Source organism: Protopterus annectens, chromosome 13.part0 (genome assembly GCF_019279795.1).
Source record: "Protopterus annectens isolate FY-2018-M chromosome 13.part0, PAN1.0, whole genome shotgun sequence".
Taxonomy (NCBI): Eukaryota; Metazoa; Chordata; order Ceratodontiformes; family Protopteridae; genus Protopterus; species Protopterus annectens.
The window spans coordinates 590,957,796-590,984,818 of record NC_056747.1 but is presented as its reverse complement, the minus strand read 5'-3'; the positions used below and the strand labels follow the sequence as shown (position 1 = coordinate 590,984,818).

At 35.9% G+C, this 27,023-nt stretch overlaps 1 protein-coding gene across 1 annotated transcript in view; it reads right to left on the bottom strand.

Annotated features, from left to right (window-relative positions):
- AIPL1 (aryl hydrocarbon receptor interacting protein like 1) overlaps positions 1 to 27,023 on the bottom strand; it is a 269,924-nt gene that overhangs the window by 198,809 nt on the left and 44,092 nt on the right. Inside the window, exon 2 of the mRNA XM_044054870.1 lies at positions 22,878 to 23,057. Within this exon, the coding sequence (XP_043910805.1) occupies positions 22,878 to 23,057 (180 nt within the window). The remainder of the gene's footprint in view (positions 1 to 22,877; positions 23,058 to 27,023) is intronic.

Sequence of the window (27,023 nt, the reverse complement as noted above, 5' to 3'; positions counted from 1 at the left end):
TAGCACAACAGGGAGTGTACTGACTTTTGATGCAGAAGGCTGTGGGTTCTACTCCCACAGTATGTAGATGCATTGCTGATATTGTACTGTGTTGTAAACAGGGTGGATGCTGCCATCTTGAGAATGTCCTCTTTGTTGAAGATACCTAGTAACTATAAACCTGTCTGTTATTTGTCATCCATCCCCTATTGCAATATTACTAGCATATCATGTTTTAATGTAATATAGGCAATTTATTCCTCAAGGGCAACAGGCACTTTATTTGTACATGAAACAATGAAATATAAAGTTGTTTGCTAGCAGAAACCTCTTTATTAGTTACAGATCTTTTTAATGTGGAATTATTTAGATGACTTTTACTTCTGCAGAGATTGTGCATATCTACTGATACTGGTGGTTTGTAGATGTTTGAGTAGACTGTTATGATGGAAATGTTCTCAGTTGAGCAGTATTGTCATTATTGGTGCATGCATTTTGTTTCATTGTTTACTGGAAAAATGTTCAAAACAATAAATGTAAAACACCCTCTAACAACTGTACTGTATTATACAAGGAATATAATTTAATGCAATCAGGAAGGTGCATCACAGAACACATGTATGTTTTGTGAGCAAGGGGCCTATCATTTGAAAATAGCCCAAAGTTAATCTTTATCTGCTACTAGCCAAATGATTTTCTTTGAATGTGAGTTTCAATGCTGTTTCAATGAATGTGAGTTTCAAGGGCAGAGAAGTTTTAATGCTAAGTCTGTTTTCATTGTGAGACTGCATTGCTTTGTTTAGCAGATGTCTTAGTGTTTGTGCTGTAAAATGCAAAATAAAACTTTCAAATGAAGGCCAGATCATCGTAGAAGTAACGCAGTATGCACATTAGTGTTTATGGTAAATGGGGTGAAATAGCCAAGTAATGGTTTATTGGAATGGCTGCAGGGGGAAGGCTCCATTTGACCATGATTTTGTGAGGGGGAAGGGCGGCAAACTCAGACAGCCCAGGCTGAACTATACCTCTCAACTGTCCAGGTTTTCACAGAATGAATGAATTTTTGCTTATTTTTAATTTGTTCCTCATACATTTTGTGGTTTTCTGGCAAATCATTTAGGAATTAAGTCAGTAAATGACAGACCCTGAGTTTCAGACTTCATAACCTTCAGAAAAATGCATGCTAAACCAAGACCTGCTATTCTATCAACTGTCTCAGTTTATACAAGTGCAATTTTTAGTACTGTTTATATGTTCCCGCAATATATTTGGCCTTGTCAATGGCAATTTTGGAAGAAAACGTGGAGGGTTTACAACTAATAAATAACTGTAATAATCAGAGTTATAGATTACTTTTATTTCAGAAATGCATGTAGATTCTTTTATTTTGTCATCTGCTCAAGTTAGCATTACTAATATTAAAAAAGTGTCCCTTCTTTGACAGGTTCCCATCTGCATTGTGTGGCTATCTTATATTTTTGCATCACATTTTTGGTCCATTTTTCATAAAATTGTGTTTTTTCGGCAAATTAGTGGCAAAACATTAAAGACTGAAGTTAGAAAATAATGATAGCCATTTGAGTTTCAGACCATGCCCTTCAGAAAATTCATACTAATGCAAGACCTACTATTCTATTATATTTCTAAGTTTATAAGAGCAATATTTAAAAAATTGTCCTTAGTTTTGGGTCTTTGTCCCACTTTTATGTATGGCTTCTTCCAGATTTCTTGCTCTGAGGTTGAGAGGTATGACAAATGTGTCAGGGCCATCACAGTCAGCCAGAGACATTTCAAATTGTGACATACTTGTTGCACCCCACTCCCTCATGTAGTGACTCTGGATGCGGCCAAGCAAGGCAAGGAGCAGTTATGCAGTGTGAATATGCAGAGTATCCTCCATACAAGGTAGACACAAGTACTACAGTGGCTTTTCATCTGTCCTTGATTTTGCAGAATGTTCTGGTTTCTGTCATATTTTTATACTGTTGATTTATGCTTATTATTATTCAGAAAGTGCCTTTTGCTCTATTTTTAAGTATCAATGTTTTAATGACCATCAGGTAAGCTTGTCTGAGATTGTAAGATGCAAGTAAGCTTTAATAAGCATACTGTTAAAGAATTGCCAACATTGAAAGCCTTTCTGTTGTTGCCATGCAGAGAATACTTACATAACTAGATAACATATAAGCCTTAGGTATTGAAATGCATATGACAGTATTTGTAATAAAGGACAGGATTACATTATTTTAAGAAGCTCATTACACTTGTTGGTGACTTGCAGTCATCTTTGTAGGCTTTACCTGTAAACTAAACAGAATGCCATTCTATCATGTGTGGTCCATAACCTGTGCAGTAATCCTTTAAGCAATGTATCTTGAGCTTGTTTCTTGTTTGCTTTTCATTTTTTACTTTGATCATGTTTTTCCTATGAAACAAGTAGATAGTTGTTGTCAAGCAGCAGGTCTTTTTTGGATAAGAAGCATTTTTACAAGTGGGGGTATCGCAGAGATTGCTACTTTCAGCATGTTACTTGGTACTTTAATAAAGCTGAATATAAATTATAACTAGAACTGTAGTGCAATGAGAAGTGGTTTGAGTTGAGTGCTGCTTGTTTTTCTTATATTTGATTTTGACTAGCATTCTAGTAATGTATTTAAAAAGTAATTTATTTTTTCATGCCTCACAACCTTTTTGTTTCCATCTAGATATTAAGTAAGCTGTCATGCAGCCAATGCATTGAAATATTTTTTTTCTTCTACACTTCATTTTGTCTTGATTGAAATCTTATAATGATGGTTTGGCACCCAAGGCAGCATATTTAATTAAAGTTACAGTTTTTTGTGGTTTTGAGCATAGCTTCTCCCCTTTCTAATTGGCTGCACCCCTTCCCATTGAACCCACCCATTCACCTGTCTCCTGCAGTCCCCCTTTGATTTGAAGTCACCAGCTGCCACTGCTATTAAGTTAGCACTTCACCAAACCAACCTCAGAAACATCTGTGAACACAATGAACAGATTGGTGATGTTAAGAAACACAAGAAATGGTTTGGTACAAAAGTTCTGTTTTATCTTTTGAAAAGCCTGTTTGGCTTGTGGTGTTCACCTGACTGGTTTAGGTAGATTTCCCATGGTCAGATTCATGAGACAGCATTCAATGGAAGCAAACAGGTGAATGAATATTTTCAATAATATCCAGCAAGTCCCAAGAAAACTCTTATTTGACTCATTGTTTAGGGACAGACCTATCCTTCACAGTTTCCTTTTCTTTTTGGCGTTTAACAGACCCTCTTCTAATTATGCACCTAAGGTATTTCACCTCATTCATTCTTACCTTGCACTTTGGAGTGCTGACAGTAAGTCCAGCATACCTTAATGAATGCAAGACTGCTTGCACTTTGGAAAGGTGAGAATATCAGTCTTCTGAATGGATGGCAATGATAAGCTGTAGGATAGGGCAGGTAAGGCTTCAACATGTGATCAATTAACCTCTGGAATGTAGCTGAGCCCATTGGTAACCGCAGAATGGTATGGTATATGGCAAAATCCAGCTGCCATAGAAAATGCAGTTTTCTCCTACGCCTCATCAGGTAAGGGGATTTGCCAGTTACCCTTTGCCAAATCCAGAGAAGTTAGAAACCTAGCTTTCCCTAGCCACTTCACCAACTCATCTAATATGGGCACAGGGTAGCTGTCAAATTTGGAGAAATTGTTGACTTTTTCCTTAAGTACTTACAAAACTGGACCATCCTGTATGGTCTTGGAGCTATTATACTAGGACTGTTCCAGCCACTAGTTGACAATTACGTTTACCTTCAGCATTGTATCTCCTCTTGGACTTGGACTGCTTGTTTCTGCACTTTGGGTACTCTGTAGAGTGTTAGGTTAAACTTGTCTCCTGAAATTGTGTCTATATGGTGTTTACTAAGGGTTGCCCTCCCAGTTAATTCTGAAAAAAAATACATTTTTCCTCTGAAGGAAGTTTTTGAAAAGGTTAAGTCCTTCTCTGCTTTGGGGTGGATATTAGTTGCTTTTCTTATTTATGATCCCTGATCTCAGATACCATGCTTACTACACTTTCTTGAATTTTCCTCCATGGCTTTAGAACATTTATATGATACATTTGATTGATATGTTAGTTGTCTTACCTTGTTATTTCCCTCCATTTACCCATTCATTTACCTTATAGGTACCTTGCTGTTTGGCCAGGAATTTGTTTTCAATTGTAAAGACCAGAACTAAGGTGTGGCCTTCTACATGAAAATCTCTATTCTGGGCATTTGTGTTACAGATTCCATGTTAGATAGCTTGTGCCATCTCCATGTGCTTCTTGTGCAGGAGACATCAACACTCCTAATCTTTCATTTATTGTAAATACTTCACATCACTCTTAAAGGGTCTTCTTCTCCTTCCATGTATCTTTCACTATATCCAATAGCCTTCTGTGCCTTCTTCTATATAACATTTCAAAGAGGCTAATCCTATAGAGGCTTGGGATGCATCTCAGATGAAAAGCATTTGACAGGGCAAAAGCTGGTCCCAGTCTTTCCCATCTTTTTTCAATAACGCCAGTAACATAAACTTCATAGTCATATTCAATATTAAACTGTTCTACCAAGACATCCATGGAAGCAATAAACTGTGGCTATTCCAAGACATACATGGGAACAATAAACTGTGCCTATCAGTTATTTTATTTGGAACCTGTTGCAAAGGTGTACCTCAGTCCATTAACATCTCTTTCAGTATACATACAAGGGAAAATAGTAACCAATTCACTTACAACTGCTTTGATGTTAGCCTTCATTCTGGAGCCTTCTGAAAGGGAATACCTTCAGGGAACTGAATAGAACAAGGAAGCACCACCAAAATATACTGATGTCCACCATAGGACCTATCCCATTACCCCATTATATCTATAAAAATTCTTTCAAAGGGAACCTTGGTTGTAAATATCAGACGTTAAAAATTCCTGAAACCTGTGTTAGGGGCTGTCATTTGACACTTGCAACACTTGCAACAACACAATAATGCTAAATCTCCTTTAGGACATCTGGTCAATAAAACATGGCTGGGACACTTTCATTAGTTTTATCCATGCATAAGAGACTACCTATTACATGACTATGGGCCACTTTTATGACTGTTTGCCTAAATGGCTTAGGCACCAATAACTATCATATCAACCTTCTCTTTCTCTCTCTCTCTCTCTCTCTCTTTTCTCTTATTGGCTACCTCATAAACCATTTTTTTCTACATTTTGAAGTAGGAATAAGCTGTTGAAGGTCCAATGAGGAACACTATTCTGAATATATTTTCCCTGGTATGCCTCAGTATCTTGTCCTCCCACTGGGCCTTTCTAAAGCTTAATCACCCTATTTGGAGGCTGGACAGAATGGGATCATCTTCACCTCTGTGTCCTGGGAGATAGAAGCCTCTGCCTCCTCTCCCAGTAAGTCAGATACAGGAATTTCTCTGCCTTACTCTTCCTTGTGAAAAGGTAGCTCATTCCATGCTCCAATCAATTCATTTTAATAACCTCCTCACCTGACTCTGCAATCTGACTTGTAGTTCTTCATCTCCATACACCTTGCCCTCTGGTCTCAACCCTAGATTGAGATCTTGAGACCTTTAATCTTCTCTTTGTGTTCATTACTCTATATCACCACTGGGCTTCTCTGTAATAAAGGGGTAGGGGCCCACCCATCTGTAGACAAATATATCTCTGCTCAGGGTCCTCTGGTTTTACCCTGTTCCTTACATACCCTTTGTTTTCAGATGGCTCCAAGCTCACGGTGTTGTCTTTATCTTGCATACAAGTGAGCTCCCTCAGTTTTTATTCTACTCTATGGGCTATACCAGCTTCATTATTGTTATTCCCTTCCCACTGTTTTCTAGATATGCTTGAAAAATGTTAAGTTTTTTCTAATGTTTACATCATGTGTGAGATAGAAAACCACAGCTTCTGAGTGGTCGACTTTACCAAACAGGTGCTGCTGCTCCAATTCTGTAGCCAGTTAATATTCTTTCTCCCCAGAGATACATACAGCCACAATAGATTTTGGTGAGTGGGTTTTTTTCTTAAAGATGGACTGTGTTTTTACTAAAGTAATCATGTGGCTAGAGTCATACCTCTCAACCTTCCTAGCATTAAAATCATAGCACTGGCATTTAAAATCATAGCAGAGTGTCAGAAAGAGGAGCACTTTCTTATTTTTCACAATAGACGGTCATTATATCCGAGACCCTACACTGTTAGTGGTAGTGTATGGGTTAGTTTCTGTATTTAATAAAGTATGGGCTCATGCACAGGTTTGACTTTGAGAAGCATCATAATTTAGGAGGAGCAAGGTTTAATCTAAGGATAAAAGCATAGTATTATGCACAAAGCATAGTAGTTGAGAGCTATGGGTAGAGTGTAGTAGTCCCTTTAGTACTCTGCAATCTACTTTGGCCATCTACTAGGCATTTCATCACCTTTGTGGTAACTGAATACAGTCTCAACCAACCTGGTTGTAACTTGATCACATACCAGTGCCTCACTCAACACCCCCCTCCACCAATTCTTTGGTTGTTTGCATGGGAGTTTTTACTTTAGTTTCCCTACTACAAATTTTAGCAGTATGCCCTTGCATGCCACAACTAAAGCAAAGAATAGAAGACATGATGAGTTTCACTTTGTTTACTGCTTTCTCAACTACTTTAGCAGATGTCTTTATAAACACATTACCATAGCATAATGTTATCTCTACCAAGGTTACAAGACTGTCAGCATCTTCCAGTCTGCCTAAACCACATACTCTTCAGTGATTGCCACCACAACTCTTTTATATTTCTCTCTCACAAGAATTTTCACATTTATCGTTATTATGTCCTTCCTGACAACATTCACAGTATATTAGACTGGGACACTCTCTTTTGATATGTCAAAAATTGATTACATAAGAAACATTTTTAGGCTGCTTAACCACAAAAGAATATTTTTTTAAGTCGCATTATATTACAGTTGAGAGTCAGTTATCTGAACTAATTGGGACCAAGGGTAGATCTGATAATCAAACTGTTTGGATAATCAAACACACATTGAACCAGATAAAAACTTCTAAAATATTGTTTTTTCTGCATGCAGGAAATACACTTTTCAACCATTCAGAGATTCCAATGGACAATGAATAATATTTTCCACACATGAGCGGCCTACAAACACAAAAAACACGCACAAGCCAATATGTATAATGTTTACATATTCAGACATTATGCCTTTTCCCTTCCTGAAATCTTTGGAAGGCTGTATTCAGATAATTGATGTTTCAGATAATTGACATTCTAATTGACTCTCTACTGTACAAGATGCAACAGTTCCCCTCAACAAACAACTGAATATCTGTGTACCTTGAGTAACCTTCTTTAGCAAACACACATTAGCACTTCCCAACCCACCAGTTCAAATCCTCAGCTTACCTGCACAATTTTGCAATGGTTTTACTAAAGTAGAATACTTAGACAGTTAAGCTCAAATATCTAATTCATAGGAAGTGACACCCAATTTGGATCTTCTTTGAATCAAAGGCAAAGCATTCACAGAAAATGAGAACAATCATGCACTTTTTTCCTATTTTTTAAAGTTATATTAAACAGTCTGTGGTACCTATTCAGTTTGAAAACTGAGATGGTATATGATTTCAGATGAGAAATGCACTATAGCTTTAAACTGGGGAATTCTTACACCTAAGGATGAATAATCTAGTACAGAACCTATATCTGTCCATTGGAAACCCCAGTTGTAAAAAGCAAAAACACAGCAAAATTCTCTACTGATCAAATAACCCAAAATCAATAGATGCTTATCTCACTGCCTACAGTCCCAGTTCAGGCTCTATGGCATCTGTAAATGCTACCTGAAGTTTGCAAACACTAGAGGACTCCATCTATCTATATACAGAAGTAGAAACAGCTGACAGCAATTCAACAAACACTGCAATTCCCACCAAGAAGGTCAAACTTAATGAAAGTGCACTAGAACATGTTTGAGAAGTTCTGAGTTGTAATGCTTAATCTAAATCTTCTGAAAACTAAACTGCTTCTACTGACATTGTATTATTTTCAATTCTTTCAATTATAGTAGACCACAGCCCATTTTTATTTGATGAAATACATATAGCAACAAGTTGTAAAAGTTAATAAGTTCTCCACACACTAGACTACTGTAGTACCACCAATCTGATCATCACACATCTATTTACACCTGGCCTTCTCATTACTTGCTGCTTACATAACACTACTTCCTAGGTATTCCAGCTGGGGTATACAACTGTAAATGTAATTTTCTGAAATTTAGATAATTATATACACTATTTGAAAATTTTCAAAATCTCATATTATATATATATATATATATATATATATATATATATATATATATATATATAAAATACACACATATGTACACACATGCACGCAAACACACACACACACACACACACACTTTTTCATATACACATCTGTACAAGTGCTTATTTTGCTACATCATTTATATCATTTAATCTCTCATTACTTGTCTCAACCATTCTTTCATGACTAAAATAAAATACTGCCTGATTTACTGCATTTCCCAGTTTCCTGTTAAATATCATTTGCCTTCCTCTACTATTCTATAAAAAACACATACAACTGACATTGTATTGTTTTTCTTCTTCTCAACTTAAACTAGTAATTATGCCTATGAAGTATCACATCTAAATCTACCCTAATGTATCATTTAATGCTTCTTTTCTACAGGATCCTCAAAAATCCTTTGTTTACATGCATTCCAGTATGGGTCCATATCAGAAGCTCAAGTTTTCAGAAACTCAAAATTCATATTGTTGAGATGATAAGACTGAGTTTGTGAAAACTCAAAGCTTTTGAATAGAGATTGTGGTACAGTGCAGATCATTGACTTTATCCCTTTTCCCATTGTGGTGCAATCTTGGAGTTGGTATATATATATATATATATATATATATATATATATATATATATATATATATATATAAAATGCAGGAGTTGGGGGACACAGGTGGGCTTTCCCCCTTGCAAAAATGTAGAAAAAAATAAATTTTTGTTGTTTTTTTCATTTTCAAGGTCTCAGAAACTCAATCATATCTTCATGACAATGTGAATTTCGAGTTTCTGAAAACTTGAGCTTCTGACATTGACCTCCCAATACACATGGTTTAACATTCTTCTTCCACCACAGATCCTTGTACTAAACAGATTTTTTTCTTACGCTTGTTTACATTTCATGTCTGTCTTCATAAGCAACTTTTTGCTATAAGTATAGCTCTGGATAAAGTTACCCAATTCACTTACATCCATAAACCTCTCCTTTCTTTTAGATATTCTTAGTTTTATTCTTTGTCTATTCCTTCCTGTTTATAAACAAATTAGTATTGTTCCATAATCCGTTTATTCCATTTCAGCCTACTTTGTTCTATTTCCTGAACTTTTAGCTCCCATATTTAACATTTACCTTCCTTTGATGTTCACTTGTCTTTCACTGACCTATATTTTCTTAATGTTTATAATATGAGATTTATTCTCATTTTTTTTACTCATTTTGTGTCTTGTTTGTGTCTTTCGGCTTTTCACGCTTAGGGGTCGCCACAGCGGAACTCTGGTCCGCTAATGATTGGCAGTTGATTTTTACGTACCAGCTTGCCAGGCCTGATGCATAACCTTCAACAAAGGTACACTCATTCACGCATGTCTCCATGCAGAAGACGCTCTAGCTGAGAATCGAACCTGACAGTGTCTTACTGTGAAGCGACAACGCTACCGCAGCACCAACGTTTTTTACTCATTAATGTCTTCAATTAGTGTTATTTGTATTTCAAAATAGAAAATAAATACAAGAAACAAACAAAAAAATACTGCAAGATAAATCAACCACAATCTGAATATCTTCCCTTCATTACAAGTTATTCCTCTTTTAAAAGCATTCAGTCTTGTCCCACAAAAATGAAGATATGAGTTCCAATATCTGCTGTTCTAGAAATACAGATTAATCTCACCAGTCAAATAAATAATCCAGGATTATATAAGTAAATGCATGTATTTATTTATCTATTTATTGATTTTTTGTTTGTTAACTGGGTAGAGTCCGGCTGGGCAAGTAACCCGTTTTTAGCAGAGACCCAGGCAAGTAAGCTAAATAACAATAGTACAAAAATATTACAAACAATTTTAAAAGATTTACAAACAATATACAAAAAAGTTAGACAGTTGCCAACAATCACAATTTATAAAAAAGTGAATGTAAAACAGAAAACATTACACTTCTTAAGCTTTACTACAGACAGTAATATGAAACTCATTAGATATATAACTAAAAAACGTGGCATTTTCATTTGGTAGAAGTAAGATAAGAAGATAGCAGAATAGAAAACATTTGATCGAAGGCATGAGAAACTAGCCAGGAGTATTACAGGAGCAATTTGCATTCTTATAAAAAAGCTATTATAAATACCTTCCACATGTTAATTATTTCTGCCAGTTTTTCCATCTATTAACATGCATTTTTCATCTTTTCATCCACATTTAACTACTTATACCATCACTTTCATTTTCTGAAAGTAAATTCCTCCTACAAATACCATATCTCTATTTCCTTTGTATTTGTCCTTATATAAACAAAGTGCCCTAAACTTTCTGTAAAACAGTGATGCTGTACCCCCTATAGACTGTTCTTTTAAAACCAATAGTATATCATTAGCATACAGAAACATCAGAAATACATACACTTCCCTCACACACACATCTCACCTACTTCTAATTTATTATTAATTTCACTAAGTCAGTTTTTTATTAAAGCAGAAAATACCCCAATCATAGGACTTCACTAGTTTACAGTTTGTGTTACTCTTGGCTATTGGCTTCCAGTTATCAGATTGTACCATATTCTTGTCTTTCCATATCTACTTTACCACTGTCTGTACCACCCTTCCATCTTCTTTTTCTACACTATACCATTCATTAAGTACTTATAAGAAAATGACTTAAGCCTCATCTTTCATAATTAATGTCAGATCCAATAGCATCTGTCCCTGAAACTGAACTATTTATTACTTTAAACAGTATATCGAGATCTTGTTTATTAAATTTCAATTACATTCCTTCTAACTCTTCTCTTCCCTTCTGTCAGTACCTTTGCTTTATAACTTCCCTTTACTCTTCTTACCTTATTGTTTATTCCGAATGCTTTGTCTAAATATTCCCAAACAAATATTTATTTTTATTATACTTCTTCCCTTCTCTACTTCTCAACTCCACCATCGATGATTCCTTTCTATTTAGTAATTCGAAAAAAGGATTTCTCCCTTTCTACCTTTCACTATTAACTTTTGTTTCCATAAAATTGTGTTACTACAGTCTTAACTCATGCAGTCACTTCCTACCCCATATCTTCTCACCGTCCTTATATAATAACTCACGAGATCCATTCACCAAATCTTTAGATTCTCTTTCTTAATTATTTCAAAGTATTCTACATATTCCATATACAAACTTTTGGACTTTTCTTTACGCTCCTCCCATAGTCTCCCTCAATGGTTTTGCAATAATTCTTTTCTTTTCTTTCCCACAAACCATCATCCTTACTTTAAAAATGTTCTTTTATTCCCTTCACTAGCCTTCTTTTCCCATTCTGTTTCCAAAATTCCCCAGTAAAAGCAGTACATTTGAAATAATTCACTTTTACACATTAATAGCACACCTCCTATATAGAGTGCCTGCAGCTTGAGGCCTCAGAAAAACCCTGAGTATGCATTATTTACACATTAACACTCACTCTGTTGGGCATTAATGCTTGTGTAATCTGTACTCCTTCTTTTTCCACTTCTTTAACTTCTTGACCTATTCCTCTACCTGCATGTCTTCTTCCATTCTGGTACTATCCCCTACCATGAATGCAATGCAGTGGAGGAACATACCTGGTGTCCTGGCCTAATATCACCTAATTAACATGAATACTACTTCATGACTCCATGACATAGAGAAGTAAATCCCTAAGTTCAACTTAGGAAACCTAAGTATGAGCAGGCATAGGTTCTAGAGATGGAGTGACAGAAAGCTTCCAAAATTAGTAACAGTTGGGAGTTAGCTTGGTAGTTGCAAATTTACAGCAGAATGTCATAAAGCACTATAACCTGCTAAGGAGCACTTGCAATCATGGTGGTACACAGGTACAGGGAAACATGCTCTAGCATTTGGCAAAATATTGCAGTCATCTCAGTGTGTGTGTGTGTGTGTGTGTGTGTGTGTGTGTGTGTGTGTGTGTGTGTGTGTGTGTGTGTGTGCGTGACAATGGCAAGAAAGGGAGAAAATATAATTTAAAAATCTAAGGCAGACATATATGACCACCAGTGTTGTAGGCATCTCAATGTGAGTTTTGACAGTAGATCTGATATTGATGACCTAATTTGCCAATCAACAGCAACATTTACCCAAGTTTTGTTGCATTTCCTAGAGGTAGCATAGTTTGTAGAATACCAATTCACCAAATTATGTTATATGAATGAAAGTTAAAGAAAACTGCTGTTGAAAACTAACATTAAAGAAAACTAGGTATCAGTTTTTATGAAAAAGGTAAAAACCCTGCACCACAAGAAAAATACTGCTGTCCTCACAACTCTACTATATTAATATAATCAAATGCAAGTTCTTCATATTTCAAATAAAAGAAAAATACAAAAAAATTAGTTTGTGGTGCTCTCAGAGCAAAATATCTACTCTTCACCAGATTTAGCAAACTGTGCTCACTGGAACCATCTTCTGGCCACATGGAATAGTTGTGTGTCTTACTACTGCCACATTTAGCATTATAAAGCCTCTATTTTAGAAAAGTAAAAAAAAAAAAATCAGTGAAGAAACTGCTATAGTATTACTACAAAATAACTTTAACACATATCGGACTTAATCTTCTATTTTTATGTACCCGTTCATTCAGTTTCATCCCATTTTTACTATATTTCTGACTACTGACTTCTGCCTTGCTTGTAATTTATACCAGCGATCACAGATCCTTTCCTACTTTCTTGTTATGGTGCTTGCCGGTTCATAGCTAACCTTCACTTTCTTAGCACAAGATTAATTTAGGACCCATTTATAGGGCTGGTTTGGGAATATTTATTGTAGTATATACTTGCAGCCATCTTAAGCCATACCTGAAAAAAACAAAATATACTCTATTTCATGATATGAAACAGATTGATCATTTATTGTTTTTTTTTTTCTTTTTATAGTTCATTAGTTATGATATTTGTCACCATAATGCTATATGCCACAAGACATCAGAGTCATAGTAATTTGATAGTATGTGTGCATTTGGCCTTGACAATTCTATATTTCTTTACAGATTGTTTATGCAAAATGCATCTCCATAATGCTGTGTGTTTATGCAAAATGCAACTCTATAATGATCACTTTTGTAAGGCAATTGTCTCTATTGGTTGGTAACAAAAAAGGCAAGTGAATATCATCGATTATGTCAAGGTAATCCTTCATAAATAGAAATGAATGTTCCTGCTTCTTATAACAGGGAACACTAAAGAGGTTTAGACTATTTACCTACAGAACCTTACAAGCCGTATGATTAATCTTGGACATGTAGAACTAATTGCCAATTAGATGTTTACATTTTTATGCAACAACTATTTATGTTTATGAAGAAATGAAAGTTAAACAGATGTAAAATGATGCAGATAATCTAACTGGTAAATAAAACAGCCAGGTTTTAAGCACACTATTACATGTATCATTTAATGTCTACATCAGTATTGAAGCAAGGAAGGATGCCAGCCCTTATTCACTGCTGCAAACTATACGATATCCGTCAGCACACTAAGGTGCAGCAGCTAAAAATCTGAGATAATGCTTACTAAGGAATAAGGATTTTTAACTTAAATGCTTTAACATGCATCATAACCTCATTATTACTATTTATATGTCAACCACACAATGATCCAGTCCTTCATGGACCTTTTTAGCAACAGCCAGGTCACAAGGATGCAAATAAATGCAATCAGTCAACCACCATGTTTTTGGGAGGAAGATAACGAACCCAGATGAGTCCAAGCGAACAAACTTAGACTATGTGATCACTACATAGACAGTGAATAGAGACTAGACTGGACCCTGTAGCTCTGAGACAGAAGCCTTTGCACAAAATGACCATCTTACACTTGTGTATTAATGGCTAATACGCATAACAGTGCTAAGAAACTTCCAAGTCATGAGGTAAGATTACACATTCCTTAGGAGTGGTCTGTAATATCATAGCTCTTTGGGCTGTTAGAACATGGCAATATTTGTTTTTCCAAAGTGAAATTCAGTCACTGGATTAATTAATAGAGTCCAGCCACAAGAAATAATGAATAATTTTTGTAATAAGAAGTCTTCCTGCAAAGCCTTATACAGATATTGTTTCCCTGCTAAACGTCATACAGATATTAATGTACGTTCAGGTTTTCTATCTAAACTATTAAATCATGCTAGATAAGCCAAATATAATGTTTACACATTTCTCTAAAACTACTGCTATGGTATCACACTTATCTTTATCTCTAATTTTGTCTGCAGCTGGGTAAGAAATTTGATTTGATTACTTTTTAGGAACAAACAAACTCTGGTGGACCTATCTTTTACTTTTTACTTTTTAGGAAGACTTATTTTGGAGCATAGAATACTTATCCATGTCAATGTAAATGTACTTTGAAATGTGTTGATGTTGTACTGGCTTCCTCTTAATTAAATACACCAGCAGTATTCTGATACAGAGTTTGTAGCCTATATAAGTATAGCTGCATGTCTAACAGCATTGTTTATTTTCCTGGATTTGTATTACTGAGTAACGTCAACACCAGAAGTTATGCTTCTGCTCATTGAATGCAACAAGAGGAGTTAAATTAAAAGAGAAACATGGTAGTAACATAATCTAGCATGTATTTAAACATGGCAGTAACATATATTATCATCTATTTAAACATGGCAGTAACATACATTATCATCTGTTTAAACATGGCAGTAACATATCCTACCATCTATTTAAACATAGCAGTAATATATACTAGCATCTATTTAAAAATGACAGTAACATATACTAGCATCTATTTAAACATGGCAGTAACATAAACTAGCATCTGTTTATCTCCTGCTGCTACAAGGTTCAATGGGTTACCTAGTTCATCTACTCCAGTGACGTCTCTGGAGTAACTAATATGTTCAATAAAGGACAATGCAGCTATCAAGTATACAGCTACTGACCCATCATAGTGGCCACTTTACAAGGGCACTAATCTTAGTGATGTTAAGGACTTTAGCACTCCAGGCCTGCCTGTCAATAACTTCTCTTTTAGGTTCTTTTAAATCTGTATTCATTGCTTTCAGTAATGCCTTCCTTCCACCTTAAAGTCTGCCACTCCTGTATTCTTTTGCCTTAATTCCTTTCCAGTATTAGTGTCTTCTCTGATAAATCCTCTCTTCACGTTATGTGGCCAAAGTATTTGCATTTTAGTTTTATTATCTGGCCTTTCAATGAACACTCTGGATTTATTTCCTTAAGTGTTGATTAGTTTGATCTTCTTACAGTCAATGGAATTCTCAAAGTTTTCACCTAACAACACAGTTAAAAAGCATCAATGTTCTGGTGTGTACCTTTCCTTAAGTCAAATACTCACAGCCATATGTTATTACTAGGGAAAAAAAGTTTTGACTATATGGGCATTTCTTAATAATGTGGTATCCTTTCTCTTTAACATCATATCTAAATTTGCCATAGCTTGATGACTGTAGCCATGAAATAAAAACATACTTGCTTTTTGGAAAGAGCATGTATTAGAAAATGCTATGTGATGCCTGTGCCCTGGCCCAGCAATCAAGGAGCCTCAATCCTCACCACTAACACCAGTGAGGGGTGTCTCATATAGGATGAAAGGATAACAAATATACACAGTAAAATGCAATTTTCCTAAAGAGCACACAGAGATCACAGTCAGTCCGAGGCTGGTCACTCCCTTGCTCTCCAGGTCTCCAATAAGACTCCCCACTGGCACAGCTAGAGGGTCCAGATCTCAGCCGGGTGGGCAAGTTAAAACCTTCAGCACCCTCTCTGTCCAACCAGTGCTTCATGTTCCTGCCCAAGTAGCTGACACACACACACACACGCACACACACACACACACACACACACACACACACACACACACACACACACTTTGATCAGAGGTTATACAACCACACAGACACTCCTGGGGAAGGCTGGCACAGGTTCTCCAGCTGTTCCCCTTTTTCCCAGACTATACGGTAGAAATCACTGCCACCACCCAGCTAATATTTACCAGCTACTCAAAGGCCCTTAAAAGGGTGTCCAATTATTACTGTGCAATATTATTATCCAACTGGTAAGTGTGACTAAACAGTCAAGGCTTATTAGAGTGACTTGGTACAGGATCACTATATACATAATGTACTCTAGAGCTTAAATTATCTCTACACAAAACAGCCACAGTTGAAAGGTTTAAAAATATTTAATAATAAATACTAAAAACACAAGACAATACTTTTTACTACACAGTGCTAGTCAAGAGTTCATAGATCAAAGAGAAATACTTAAAAAATTCAGTAGTACAGTTCTGACATCACAAAAAAACACTTAGTCTAATATTTCTAGTTTCTAGCTATTTCTAAGAGAAAACATAAGTCTAAGATAAATGTGCATATAGAGCAAAACAGTGTTGACTTGGATGGTCAAGACAAAAATGCTAAATGTTTTCTGATTCTCTCTGTTTTTAAAATCACATTCCTGGTTCACATTACATAATTTTTCACACTTCCCTGGGCTCCCAGGCTAACAGAAACTACATTTATATTCTTAACATCTCCTTTTGTTATCTTGCAGCTGGTCAGGAAGCAGAGCAATAAAAATACATTTGCATGTTTAAATCTAGCAATTTAACTCTTGGTTAAAACAATAGAAAGAATGTCTTCCTCTAGACAGGCTGGAGCCAACTTTAAAGATCTAAGACAGTCATAAAATGTTTGACTTAGCTTCCTTACAGCAGAGTTCACTGTTGTTACATTTTTTTGCAGTTCCACATATAACAGCATTTTTTTTCCATTTAAGACAACAAGCCTGTGGTTTACATTAATATTTACAGATGACAGAATTATCTCCAAAATTCTATCTGGCTAGGTTGGCAGCCTTCACCCATATCTTTACATGCTATATCAAGAAGAAACTATTACTTCAGTTATAAAATGAATATCTGGGTTATACAGTCTATGTATATTAACACAACATTGAAGAAAAAAGATAACAGATACCTAAACATTCATATTTATTTATCAGTTTTCTATCAAAATAAGGAAATGCACCTGTTCTTAATTTATTTTGCTTTGCTGTATAACCTGTGTTGGTAAATTGAAAGTTGTCGGCAATTAAATAACCGATAACCAGTAAGTATTCAAGGTTCTACATTCAACATAGTGTTAATCATAGAATCCCATTGGCTAATGGCTAACCAACGTTATAACACCTGTTTGAATCTACATAGGTGCAAACAGATGGCGATAACGAAGTTTCACTCATTGATGAATGATCAAGTAGGTCAAATTGCAGCTGGATTTGTACAAAACTTTACTTGGTGAAATACATGTGTTTTGTAATATATATTGTTGTTAAGGTAAAGTTTCCTTTGTAATTTGTGCAGTGTTGAGCTTGCAAGGGAGATAAAGAATTAGACAATGGATTCGGAGTTTGTGGATTTCATTCCTGGTACAATTGGAAATGTGTATGGAACTGTGATGTCCCAAAAAGCAAGAAAGCTGTTATGTGTGGACAGATATCAGTATTATTTGGAAAGGAGTACTGAGTATAGGAATTACTGGTGTTGTACAAGGAAACGTAAAGGTAAGTTTAAAGGATGATGTATTACTGAGGTAGTTGTTAATGGGGAAACATTTGAAAAAAGTTCGGGTCATTTTCATGCACCAGATCCAGTGAAAGTGGAGGTTTTTAAAGTTTGCGAAAAAAATTAAAAGACATGTGGAAAATTCAGCTGAATACTTTTGTAAAATAGTGTCAGAAGAGCTTTCAAGTACCTCAGCATATATTGTGAATATACTACCAAATACTACAGCCCTTAAAGAGACCATTACTAGAATAACACAGAAGAGAAGGAAGCAGATGTTCTCCGATGTACATTCATTGAAAGACTTGAAAGTTGAAATGCTTCTTATAAAGATTGGTCAATTTATAATTGAATACACAGGTTTATACATTTCAAGTCCTAATAATGTTATAATTACTACTGAGGGAAATTTATGGATGATGTGTTTTGCTGAATTCATTCTTGTAGAGGGCACATTCCCTATAAGTACCACAGAATGCAAACAAATCTACAGTATCCATTGTTGCTTACAAGAAAAAGTGAATTGAAAAATTATCCCAGTAGTGTATGGTATCTTGCCTTCTAAATCAGAGGATAGTTATGACATGTTTTGGAATTGTGTATGGCTGCTGTTTTCCAGTTTCAGTTGACAGTTAAAACCACACATGGTTTTAAGTGATTTTGAAAAAGGAGCTGTTAATAGCATTAAGCGTAATTCACCCAATAGTCTAGCAAAAAAGTGGTGCTGCCATATTTGTCAAATTATTTGGAGACAGATACAAAAGTTACATTTGGTATCAGAGTTTGGAAGTAATACCCAATTTGCAATGCTTTGTAAAAAGACTCCTGCATTAGCTTTTGTGTCATCTGATTGCCTAGGATCTACATTTGCAGATATAGAAACTGAAATGCTTGATGTTGGTAAAACATTATGTGTTTTTCTAAAAGAAAATTACATTCTTGGCAAACCAAGACAGTATGGCATATGTAGTGCTACATCCGAAAGAATACCTCCACTTTTTGAAGTAAGCTTTTGGAGTCAGAAGGATACCTGCAATTTATGTTATCCATGTAGCCAGAATGCTATTGAAGGATGGCACAGACATTTGTGAAGCTTATTGGGTAAACAAAGACTATATATTTTAGATGTTTTACATGCTATACAGTTGGAAAAAAAACATGTGGAAGACTTAAAAAGTAGATTTCTATGTTGTCTCCCTCACCCAAAAGACGTCATTCAATTGATAAAGAATTTATTTTCACATGTCTATTATCTCATGGAGAAGAGTTACCTGCACGCGGATTTATAGAATTAGTACTGTGCATTCTAGTATGTTGTCACCTTGAGATGACGACTTCACATAGCAGCCGTTAATTAAAAGTGAGTCAATGGAATGTGGCATGTTATTTTAACGAATGTCAACACTGATCACAGTGATCAGAATTAGAAAGCACATTAACACGTAATAACAAGGATAACACAAACTGGTTTTTAGATGACACAGGCAAGTGAAAACGAAAAAATATTAAAGAAAATTATCTATTGAGCACTACATATAAATGTAGAATAATGTAAGAATGTTACTAGCAAAGTTAAGTGAGATTGAAATACAAGTACTGGTGGAAAGTAAAAAGGATTTTCCAAAACGCGATTGTTATAGCAAAAAAACTGCGAATATTAGGACAAAAACAAAGATGAAAGCAATCACTTGTATTTCAAAAATATCAAATATCGACACTTCACATTAGTTATTTTCTACATTTAGTTAAAACAGTTTTTTTAATTCATGATTATTTGTCAGTATTATTAACAAAAAGTGTTGCCACTTTCATTTTGATAGTAAACCATTTTTCTCATATGTGGCAAAAATCACACTGTCTGTATTTGACTTATTTATTACTTATGTTTATGTTTACTAGCTTACCATACTGGGCAAAAAGGTAATTTGGGGGTATATATTGTGCTGCTTCGGTAAACGATAAATATCAATAAGCAAAAGCGCAATATATTGCATGCAGTTTTTAAGAACTTCTAGTCTTTTCTAAATTGATGTTGTACTGTATCTCTACCTAATGCGTGGTTAAGTATATTGTTGCAATTATAATGCATTTCCAGACTGCTCAGCTCCTCCTTGAGTCAGCAGGTGATTCACATGCATGATAGACATTGTGCAGGGTTACTGCAAGAAAAATACACAGAACTGTCTCTGCATATGATTCAGAGACAACAACACAGCAAGGATGCAGAAGTGATAAATGAATGTGCACCAAGCAGTCAGCTGGTATACAGTACCTATGCACATGAAGCACAAAGGATGGCTAACAGTACTAAAGGAACTCAATGAAGCTGCTGCGATGCACTTACAAAACTGCATTAAATAACAGAAGCTACTTTGCTTCAGCTGCAGCACAGTTACTAGTGCAACTGTATTAAAACAGCCATCCAGCACATGTATTCCAAAGACATGCATCTGGATCATTTTTTCCTGGCCCACTGCTGAAAATTGCTTCTGTCCCACTCGGACTTTCCCAGTAAACAAATGTTCAAATAAAATAAATAAATGTATGCTCTCTCTCACTCTCTTTCTCTCTCTCTCTCTCTCTCTCTCTCTCTCTCTATTTCTCACACACACACACAGACATACACACACACACACACACACACACACACACACACACACACACACACACACACACACACACACACACACACACACACACACACACACACACACACACACACACACACACACACACACACACACACACACACACACACACACACACACACACATACACACACTGGTAAGTAACTTTGCATATGCAGTGTATAAAGTGTATTTCCTTTTCCCCATTATAAACATGTATTTCTAACAATGCATGTACTATATGCTGCCAGATAACACTTTCCTCAATACAGTGTGCCCTCATCACACAACACTTCAAGTACAAACTGAACTAAAGCTTTGAAGACCCTTCACCCACTATCCTGGAGCCAGTCATCCTACATTTTTTTGAGGCATATGTTCTGCAATGCTGTTTGCCCTACCTTACAACAGTACTCCATCTCTCCTAGCACCTAATTTCTGGCACTCAGCACATTTTGACAGAAATGTTAGTCTGCCCATGAATACTACATATGTTGTTGTTGTTGGGTTTTTTTCGGCTTTTTCCTGATAAGGGGTCGCCACAGCAGAATTCCGGTCTGCTAATGATTGGCAGTAGATTTGTTACGAAACGCCGAGGTGCCAGCTCGACACCCAACCTTCAAAGAAGGCATGCCCATTCACGCACGCATGTTTTTCGAATGCTACCCAACCGCGGGGAGGACATGCAGACTCCACACAGAAGGCATACCCAAGCCAAGCCGAGAATTGAACGGGAGAACCTCTTGCTCTGAGGTAACAATGCTACCGCTGTACCACCATGGCACTCCATAAATATATGCCAGTAAAACACCCCCTCCTATTCCTGGTACTCATTATAATAGGATATTTGTGAATCTGGTCGCCTGTACTCAACATTTAATTGACACAGGCACACACACACACACACACACACACACACACACACAGTAACAGCACTGAGAGCATTAATTTTAACCTTAGACTATTACCTAATGGCTACAAATTCTCTTTCTACAAGTCAGTTTGGTGAACTGCACATCTGTATGTGACAGAATTTATCACCTATCACTTTTTTCTTAAATATATACTAATTTGGCATGCTTCCTGATTTGTAACTTATACTGACTCCCTGCAGACCAGACTAAGTATGTAAATGATGAGTTGTTGTTAGTGTTCCTGTCCAAATGGCAAATATTAACATATGAATAAATAAATAAATAAATAATTGTGTATAAAAATATGCATTGCAATGCCACACATAGTACAAATTAATTTCCAATGTAAAGGCATTTTAGGACTGGACCTTCAGTTAATAGGATTTAGTACGTATTCAGGGTTATGGTATGAACTGTAAAACAGCAGATAGAAAAATGGTGAATATATAATAAAATATGAGAATGCACACAATGTTTAAGATAAGGCATTATTATTATTTCCTACTTTCTGTATGTGTTACACACATGATAAACTCTTCTGCAAAGTCATTTTTTCTATAACTTCTGTGCTGTGCAGCAAAAAAAAAAAAACAACCAATTACCTTAGAGCAAGCCCAAGATGCAGTTGAATTAATGATACAAATGACAAAAAGATCCAGATAGAATTTCAGGTGACAGATGTTCAAATCCCAAGTTCTTACACTTGTCATACATTAATTTGTGTGTTCCATAATTACATATTCAGTACTGCAATCTGAGTGAAAGGTGTAACTGTGACAAATATATGGGACCCACACAGAGTGGTTGAGAAATGACATGCAATCAGGATCATAATAAAACCATTACATGAATTGCTACTTTAGGAGGAACCGATTGATTGACTTTCTACCGAAGGTCTACACTGTTCATTATTGCTTTTCCCTACAGCACCCACTAGCATGACAAACTGATAAGAGCTTCTAGAATTAGCAATCCGCAGACACTGCTTAAGGTCACATAGCACAAAAAACATGTGCACTGCATTTTAATTATAAGAATTCAAAAGCATCTTCAAATACTGTTAAGCAAAGAAACCCACAGTATTGTTTAATCAGATGTTGTTCCAAACTGAATGCTGGAGCACAGAGATAAGTTTTATATGTATACAGCTGATGGATAATCTTTACATAGAACTCGACTGCTGACAACATCTTAAAGTTATTATAGTCCTGCTGATGGTTTCCTGGTGATTTTATAATTTGCACCATCTGAATATTACTAGTAGTGCAGATAGCAAAAGTATAACCCTGCAGGTGGGATAGTAAGTGCCCAAAAAGACTTATTTTGAATGAAAAGATATATAAGATGCAATATAAAATACCATAACACGTTGCATTCCTTTCTCAAAAACAATGACTTTCAAAAGATGTGCTTACAATGACATCGCAGCGAAATTCTGCCACTTCCCCAATTCTCATGGATTTCAGTAAAATTTCCCAAATCTCCAGTTTAAACATGTTTCCTATAATTATTTCCATAGGCTTGCCAACCTTCTTGCTGTCGTCAATCTCAGTACGATCTTCATCACACTTCATGGTACGGAAATGGAATGTCACCTTTTCAGAAGACAAAGTACAATTACTAATTCCAAGTTCTTTATTGAGAATTAAATTAATTGCTTGTTACTCATATAACTGTATACTTTTATGCCAGTAATAATCTCATTCATAGATAACATCAAGAAAAAAGCATATTTAATACCAATAAAGAACAGACACCTTCAGCATATCTAGTCAGATAATTCGTCAACAAAACTAATAAATATATGGCCACTATCAAAATATGTCCTTTTCTTTAAACACAGCTAACTAAGTAGCTGATGTTATGGCACTGTGGTTAAAGTGCTAACCTTTGAACATTATGGATCCATGTGTTCAACTCCTACAACCTCCATGCATACGCTATAAAAAATGTTTGTGACTGGTGGATTTTACTGCAGAAAGTAATCGCATTTACAGTTTTATGAGATAGAACATATTTACCATAGAGAATGTTGGGACAAATGAAATATACAATAATGTACTGAACATTATGACTCACTGAATTTAATGCATATAATGAACTATCAGATACCATGTGAATCTGACAGGTAAGGTTCTTGGTATTTAACTTACTGTGTGAAAAGTTTCAGAAAATTACAGTGCATTATATATCTTCATTGGTAGAAGGAGACATCTTACCTTCCTAGTCTGCATAGTTTTGCAGCTGACAACTTAAAACTATCTCATTTTTTCCCTTTTATGCAGCAGTTCTATGCCCTCTTGAAAAACTCTGCTGAGTCACAAATATCGTGCATACCAGCAATCTTTTCAATATACCCACCATCCTTTCTGTAAAGTAACATTTCATTATGGCAAAGCTAAGATTTTTTTTCCCTTCTATTAGTATCTGATATGTTCTTCTCCCTCTCCCCATCCTTTGTATCCATGTTCTAACATTCTTTTGTCAGTACTTTGTGGACAAGTATCATGTTCCGTATCTTTTTCATACTTCTGGTTTAATGAGCCATAGCTTCTGTAGCCTTCACGCACAGACTAGCTTATGTATCTTTTTACCTAACCCTTGTTGCCTTTCTCTAGGTCCTTTCTATTGCTGCTGTGTCTTTGTCCTGATAAAAATTCAAACACTGGACAAAGTACTCATTTTTGGGTGTGTGCATAGCCTAAAAGAATGATAATTATTTATTTTTATTTCTTTATTTTATTTTACTTTTGTTTACTGGGAGTGTCCGACTGGGCCAGAAGACCTTTTTCAGTGGAGAAAAGCTCCAGCACAAAGATTTTACAGAATTTTAACATATACAGAGCTGGCTATTAACTGATCATCAACTAACAATACAGAGTTAACAATACATAGTTGGCTGCTAAACTTAACATCAAGTGTTATGTAATGTTCAAGATAGAATAAGAAGCATACATGCAACATGTCATGTGGGAATCTTCTGAGATTAAACAATATACAGCAGAAATTGTATACAATAGTCAAAAGATTGTTTATAATACAATAACTTATCACAACACTAGCTGTTTTTAATATAATAATTATAAGAAAGGAGACTATAGAGGAGACTGGAAGTAGGAAGTAGAAAAGGCTGTAGGGAAAAGGAAACAGAAGTCTAATATAGTGGGGGTTTAGTGCTGGGGAGATGAAGTGCATTCGCCAAGAAATAGTACAGGTGCATAGCAAATTGTTAGTAAGGTGATCCCTGAAGAGCAGCTTAAACTTACATTTGGAGGTATTAGAAGTGTTTAGTATGTTTTGAGGAATGGAACTACATCTTTTTGGATATCTGGTTAAAGAACAGAGAATTCCCTAAGCTATTGTTGGTCTTGGTGACTTTTAGTAGGAGTATGTCAGAGGATCTTAGTGTTCTACAGTTAGTGTAAGGTTGAACTAAGTCTTTGAGTACTGGGTGATTTTTGGGTTGGTGAAAGATGGAGTAGACAATAGTTAATTGTTTCAGGGATAGTAGACAGGGCAGTTCAATCCAGTTTAGTTCACTTAGAGCAGAACAGTGATGTGATCTATAAGGGTGGCTTGCAGCAAATTTGGCTATTTTATTGTAACAAGCCTCTAATTTGTTTAAGTTAGATTTTCTGAGGTTTGTTAAAATGAGAGGTGCATATAGAAGAGTGGAAAGTAAGTGTGTCCTGGCTATGGCATGTCTGGTGGGGCTGAAAAGGTAAGACCTGATGTGAACCTTTTTGGTGGTCTGCACTACATGTTTATCAAATTTTAGGCAGTTATAAATTGTGGCCCCAAGAAGTTTGGTGTGTTCATCTGGTTCAATTTTGGTTTTATTAGATGAGAACATGTTAAAGGGGGAAGGTGATCATGTGACTTGATATTAGAGAAGAGCATTAGTTTTGTTTTGTTTGGATTAAGTATTAGTTGGTAGTCAAAGAGATACTTTGATGTCTAGGAAGGATTTGTTTTTTTTTTAGTAGTTCAGGAAGGGAAGGAGCTGAGCATATAAAGGAGGAGTTGTCAGCATATTGTATGATGGTGGCTTGGTGGGTGGCAGTGCAGAGTTTTTTAGTAAATATGGTAAAAAGCAGTGAACCTAGGATTGAGCCTTGTGGGACAACAACTGTGATGAGTAGTACGGGAGAGAGTTAGTTTTGCCACTTGACTGCTTGCTAGCAGTCTGATAAGCAGCTGTGAAACCAAGATATGTCTGGATAGGTAAGTTTTAAGGATGCTAGTTCATTTAGTAGTTTTGGGTGGGATAATGTGTCAAATGTCTTTGACATGTCTAAGAAAATAGAAAAGACTAGTTGGCTATTGTTTCTGAGCTGATTGATGGTATTGGTAAAACTTATTAGAGCAGTTGTGGTACTGTTTTGGAGCTGAAGCCATGCTGGGTATTAGAGAGAAGGTTATTAGTAGATATTCAAGGAGTTGCTTGTATATGCATTTTTCAAGAATGTTGGTTAGTGGAGAGAATATACCAATTGGTCTGTAGTTTGAGAAATCAGTTGAGGAACCACCTTTGTGCAAGGGGATGATATAAGAAATTGTCCAGAGTTTAGAGATGTATTGCTCAGAAACTGACCGATTGATTAGAACATGGCATCTGTTGCTGATCTGAGAAATTCATTAGGGAGTAGGTCAGCAGCAAGAGATGTGGGCTTTAATTTATTGAGAAGTTTTGTAATAGTGCTAGTCTGAATTGGACTGACATAAAAAGAATTGAGGCTATGTATTGATCTTGTAGCAACTGTTAGGAAAGTATTGATGTCATTTTTTTACAAGGGATAGTATGGAGTCTGTGAAGTGTGAGTTAATGTGGGAAGTAATGCTATCTGAGGAACTTGAGGTGGTACGTGATGGAGTTGTGGATTGACCAGGTTTAAAGAGTTGTTATAGCTCACTAAAATGTTGGGGGGTTGTTTTGGTGTTTTTCTTAGATTGTGCTATATTGTAGCTTTTTGACATTCTCGGATCATTTTTGGGTAGATTTCTTAACTGCAGATAGGTGGCTAGCATGGCTTGGTATTTGGACTCTTGATATTGAGACCATGCTCAATCCCTCTGTTTGAGGATTTGCATGGTATCCTTAGTTAATCATGGTAGGCTTTTTGATTTTACATGGATTTCACATAGATCTTCCTAAGGGGTGCAGGTTTATTCAGGATATTGAGGAAAGTGTTGAACTGCTGAGTAGGTATAGGTGTTTTAGTGGAGACCAGTTGCATTGTAGTAGCAGGGATTTGAAAAGTTGGGGGGAGAAGTTCCTTTTGTTGCAGACATGTAAATATAATGGTGCCTTGGTAGGTATGTGTGTAGATGATCACTAAGACTGTCAGGGACACAACCAGAGTGGTGACAGAGAAGGCCTATTTGTTAATATCCAGTCTAGGATTGAGTGCTTGGTGTTATTTTGGTCTATTCTGGTTGGGGAGGTAATTATTTGAGAGAAACTACACAGGTTAAAAAAGTTTGAAGGATTTTCTGAGGAGCAAGTGTGCCAGTCCAGATTGAAATCCCCCATTATGATATTTTTTATGATTAAATATGGA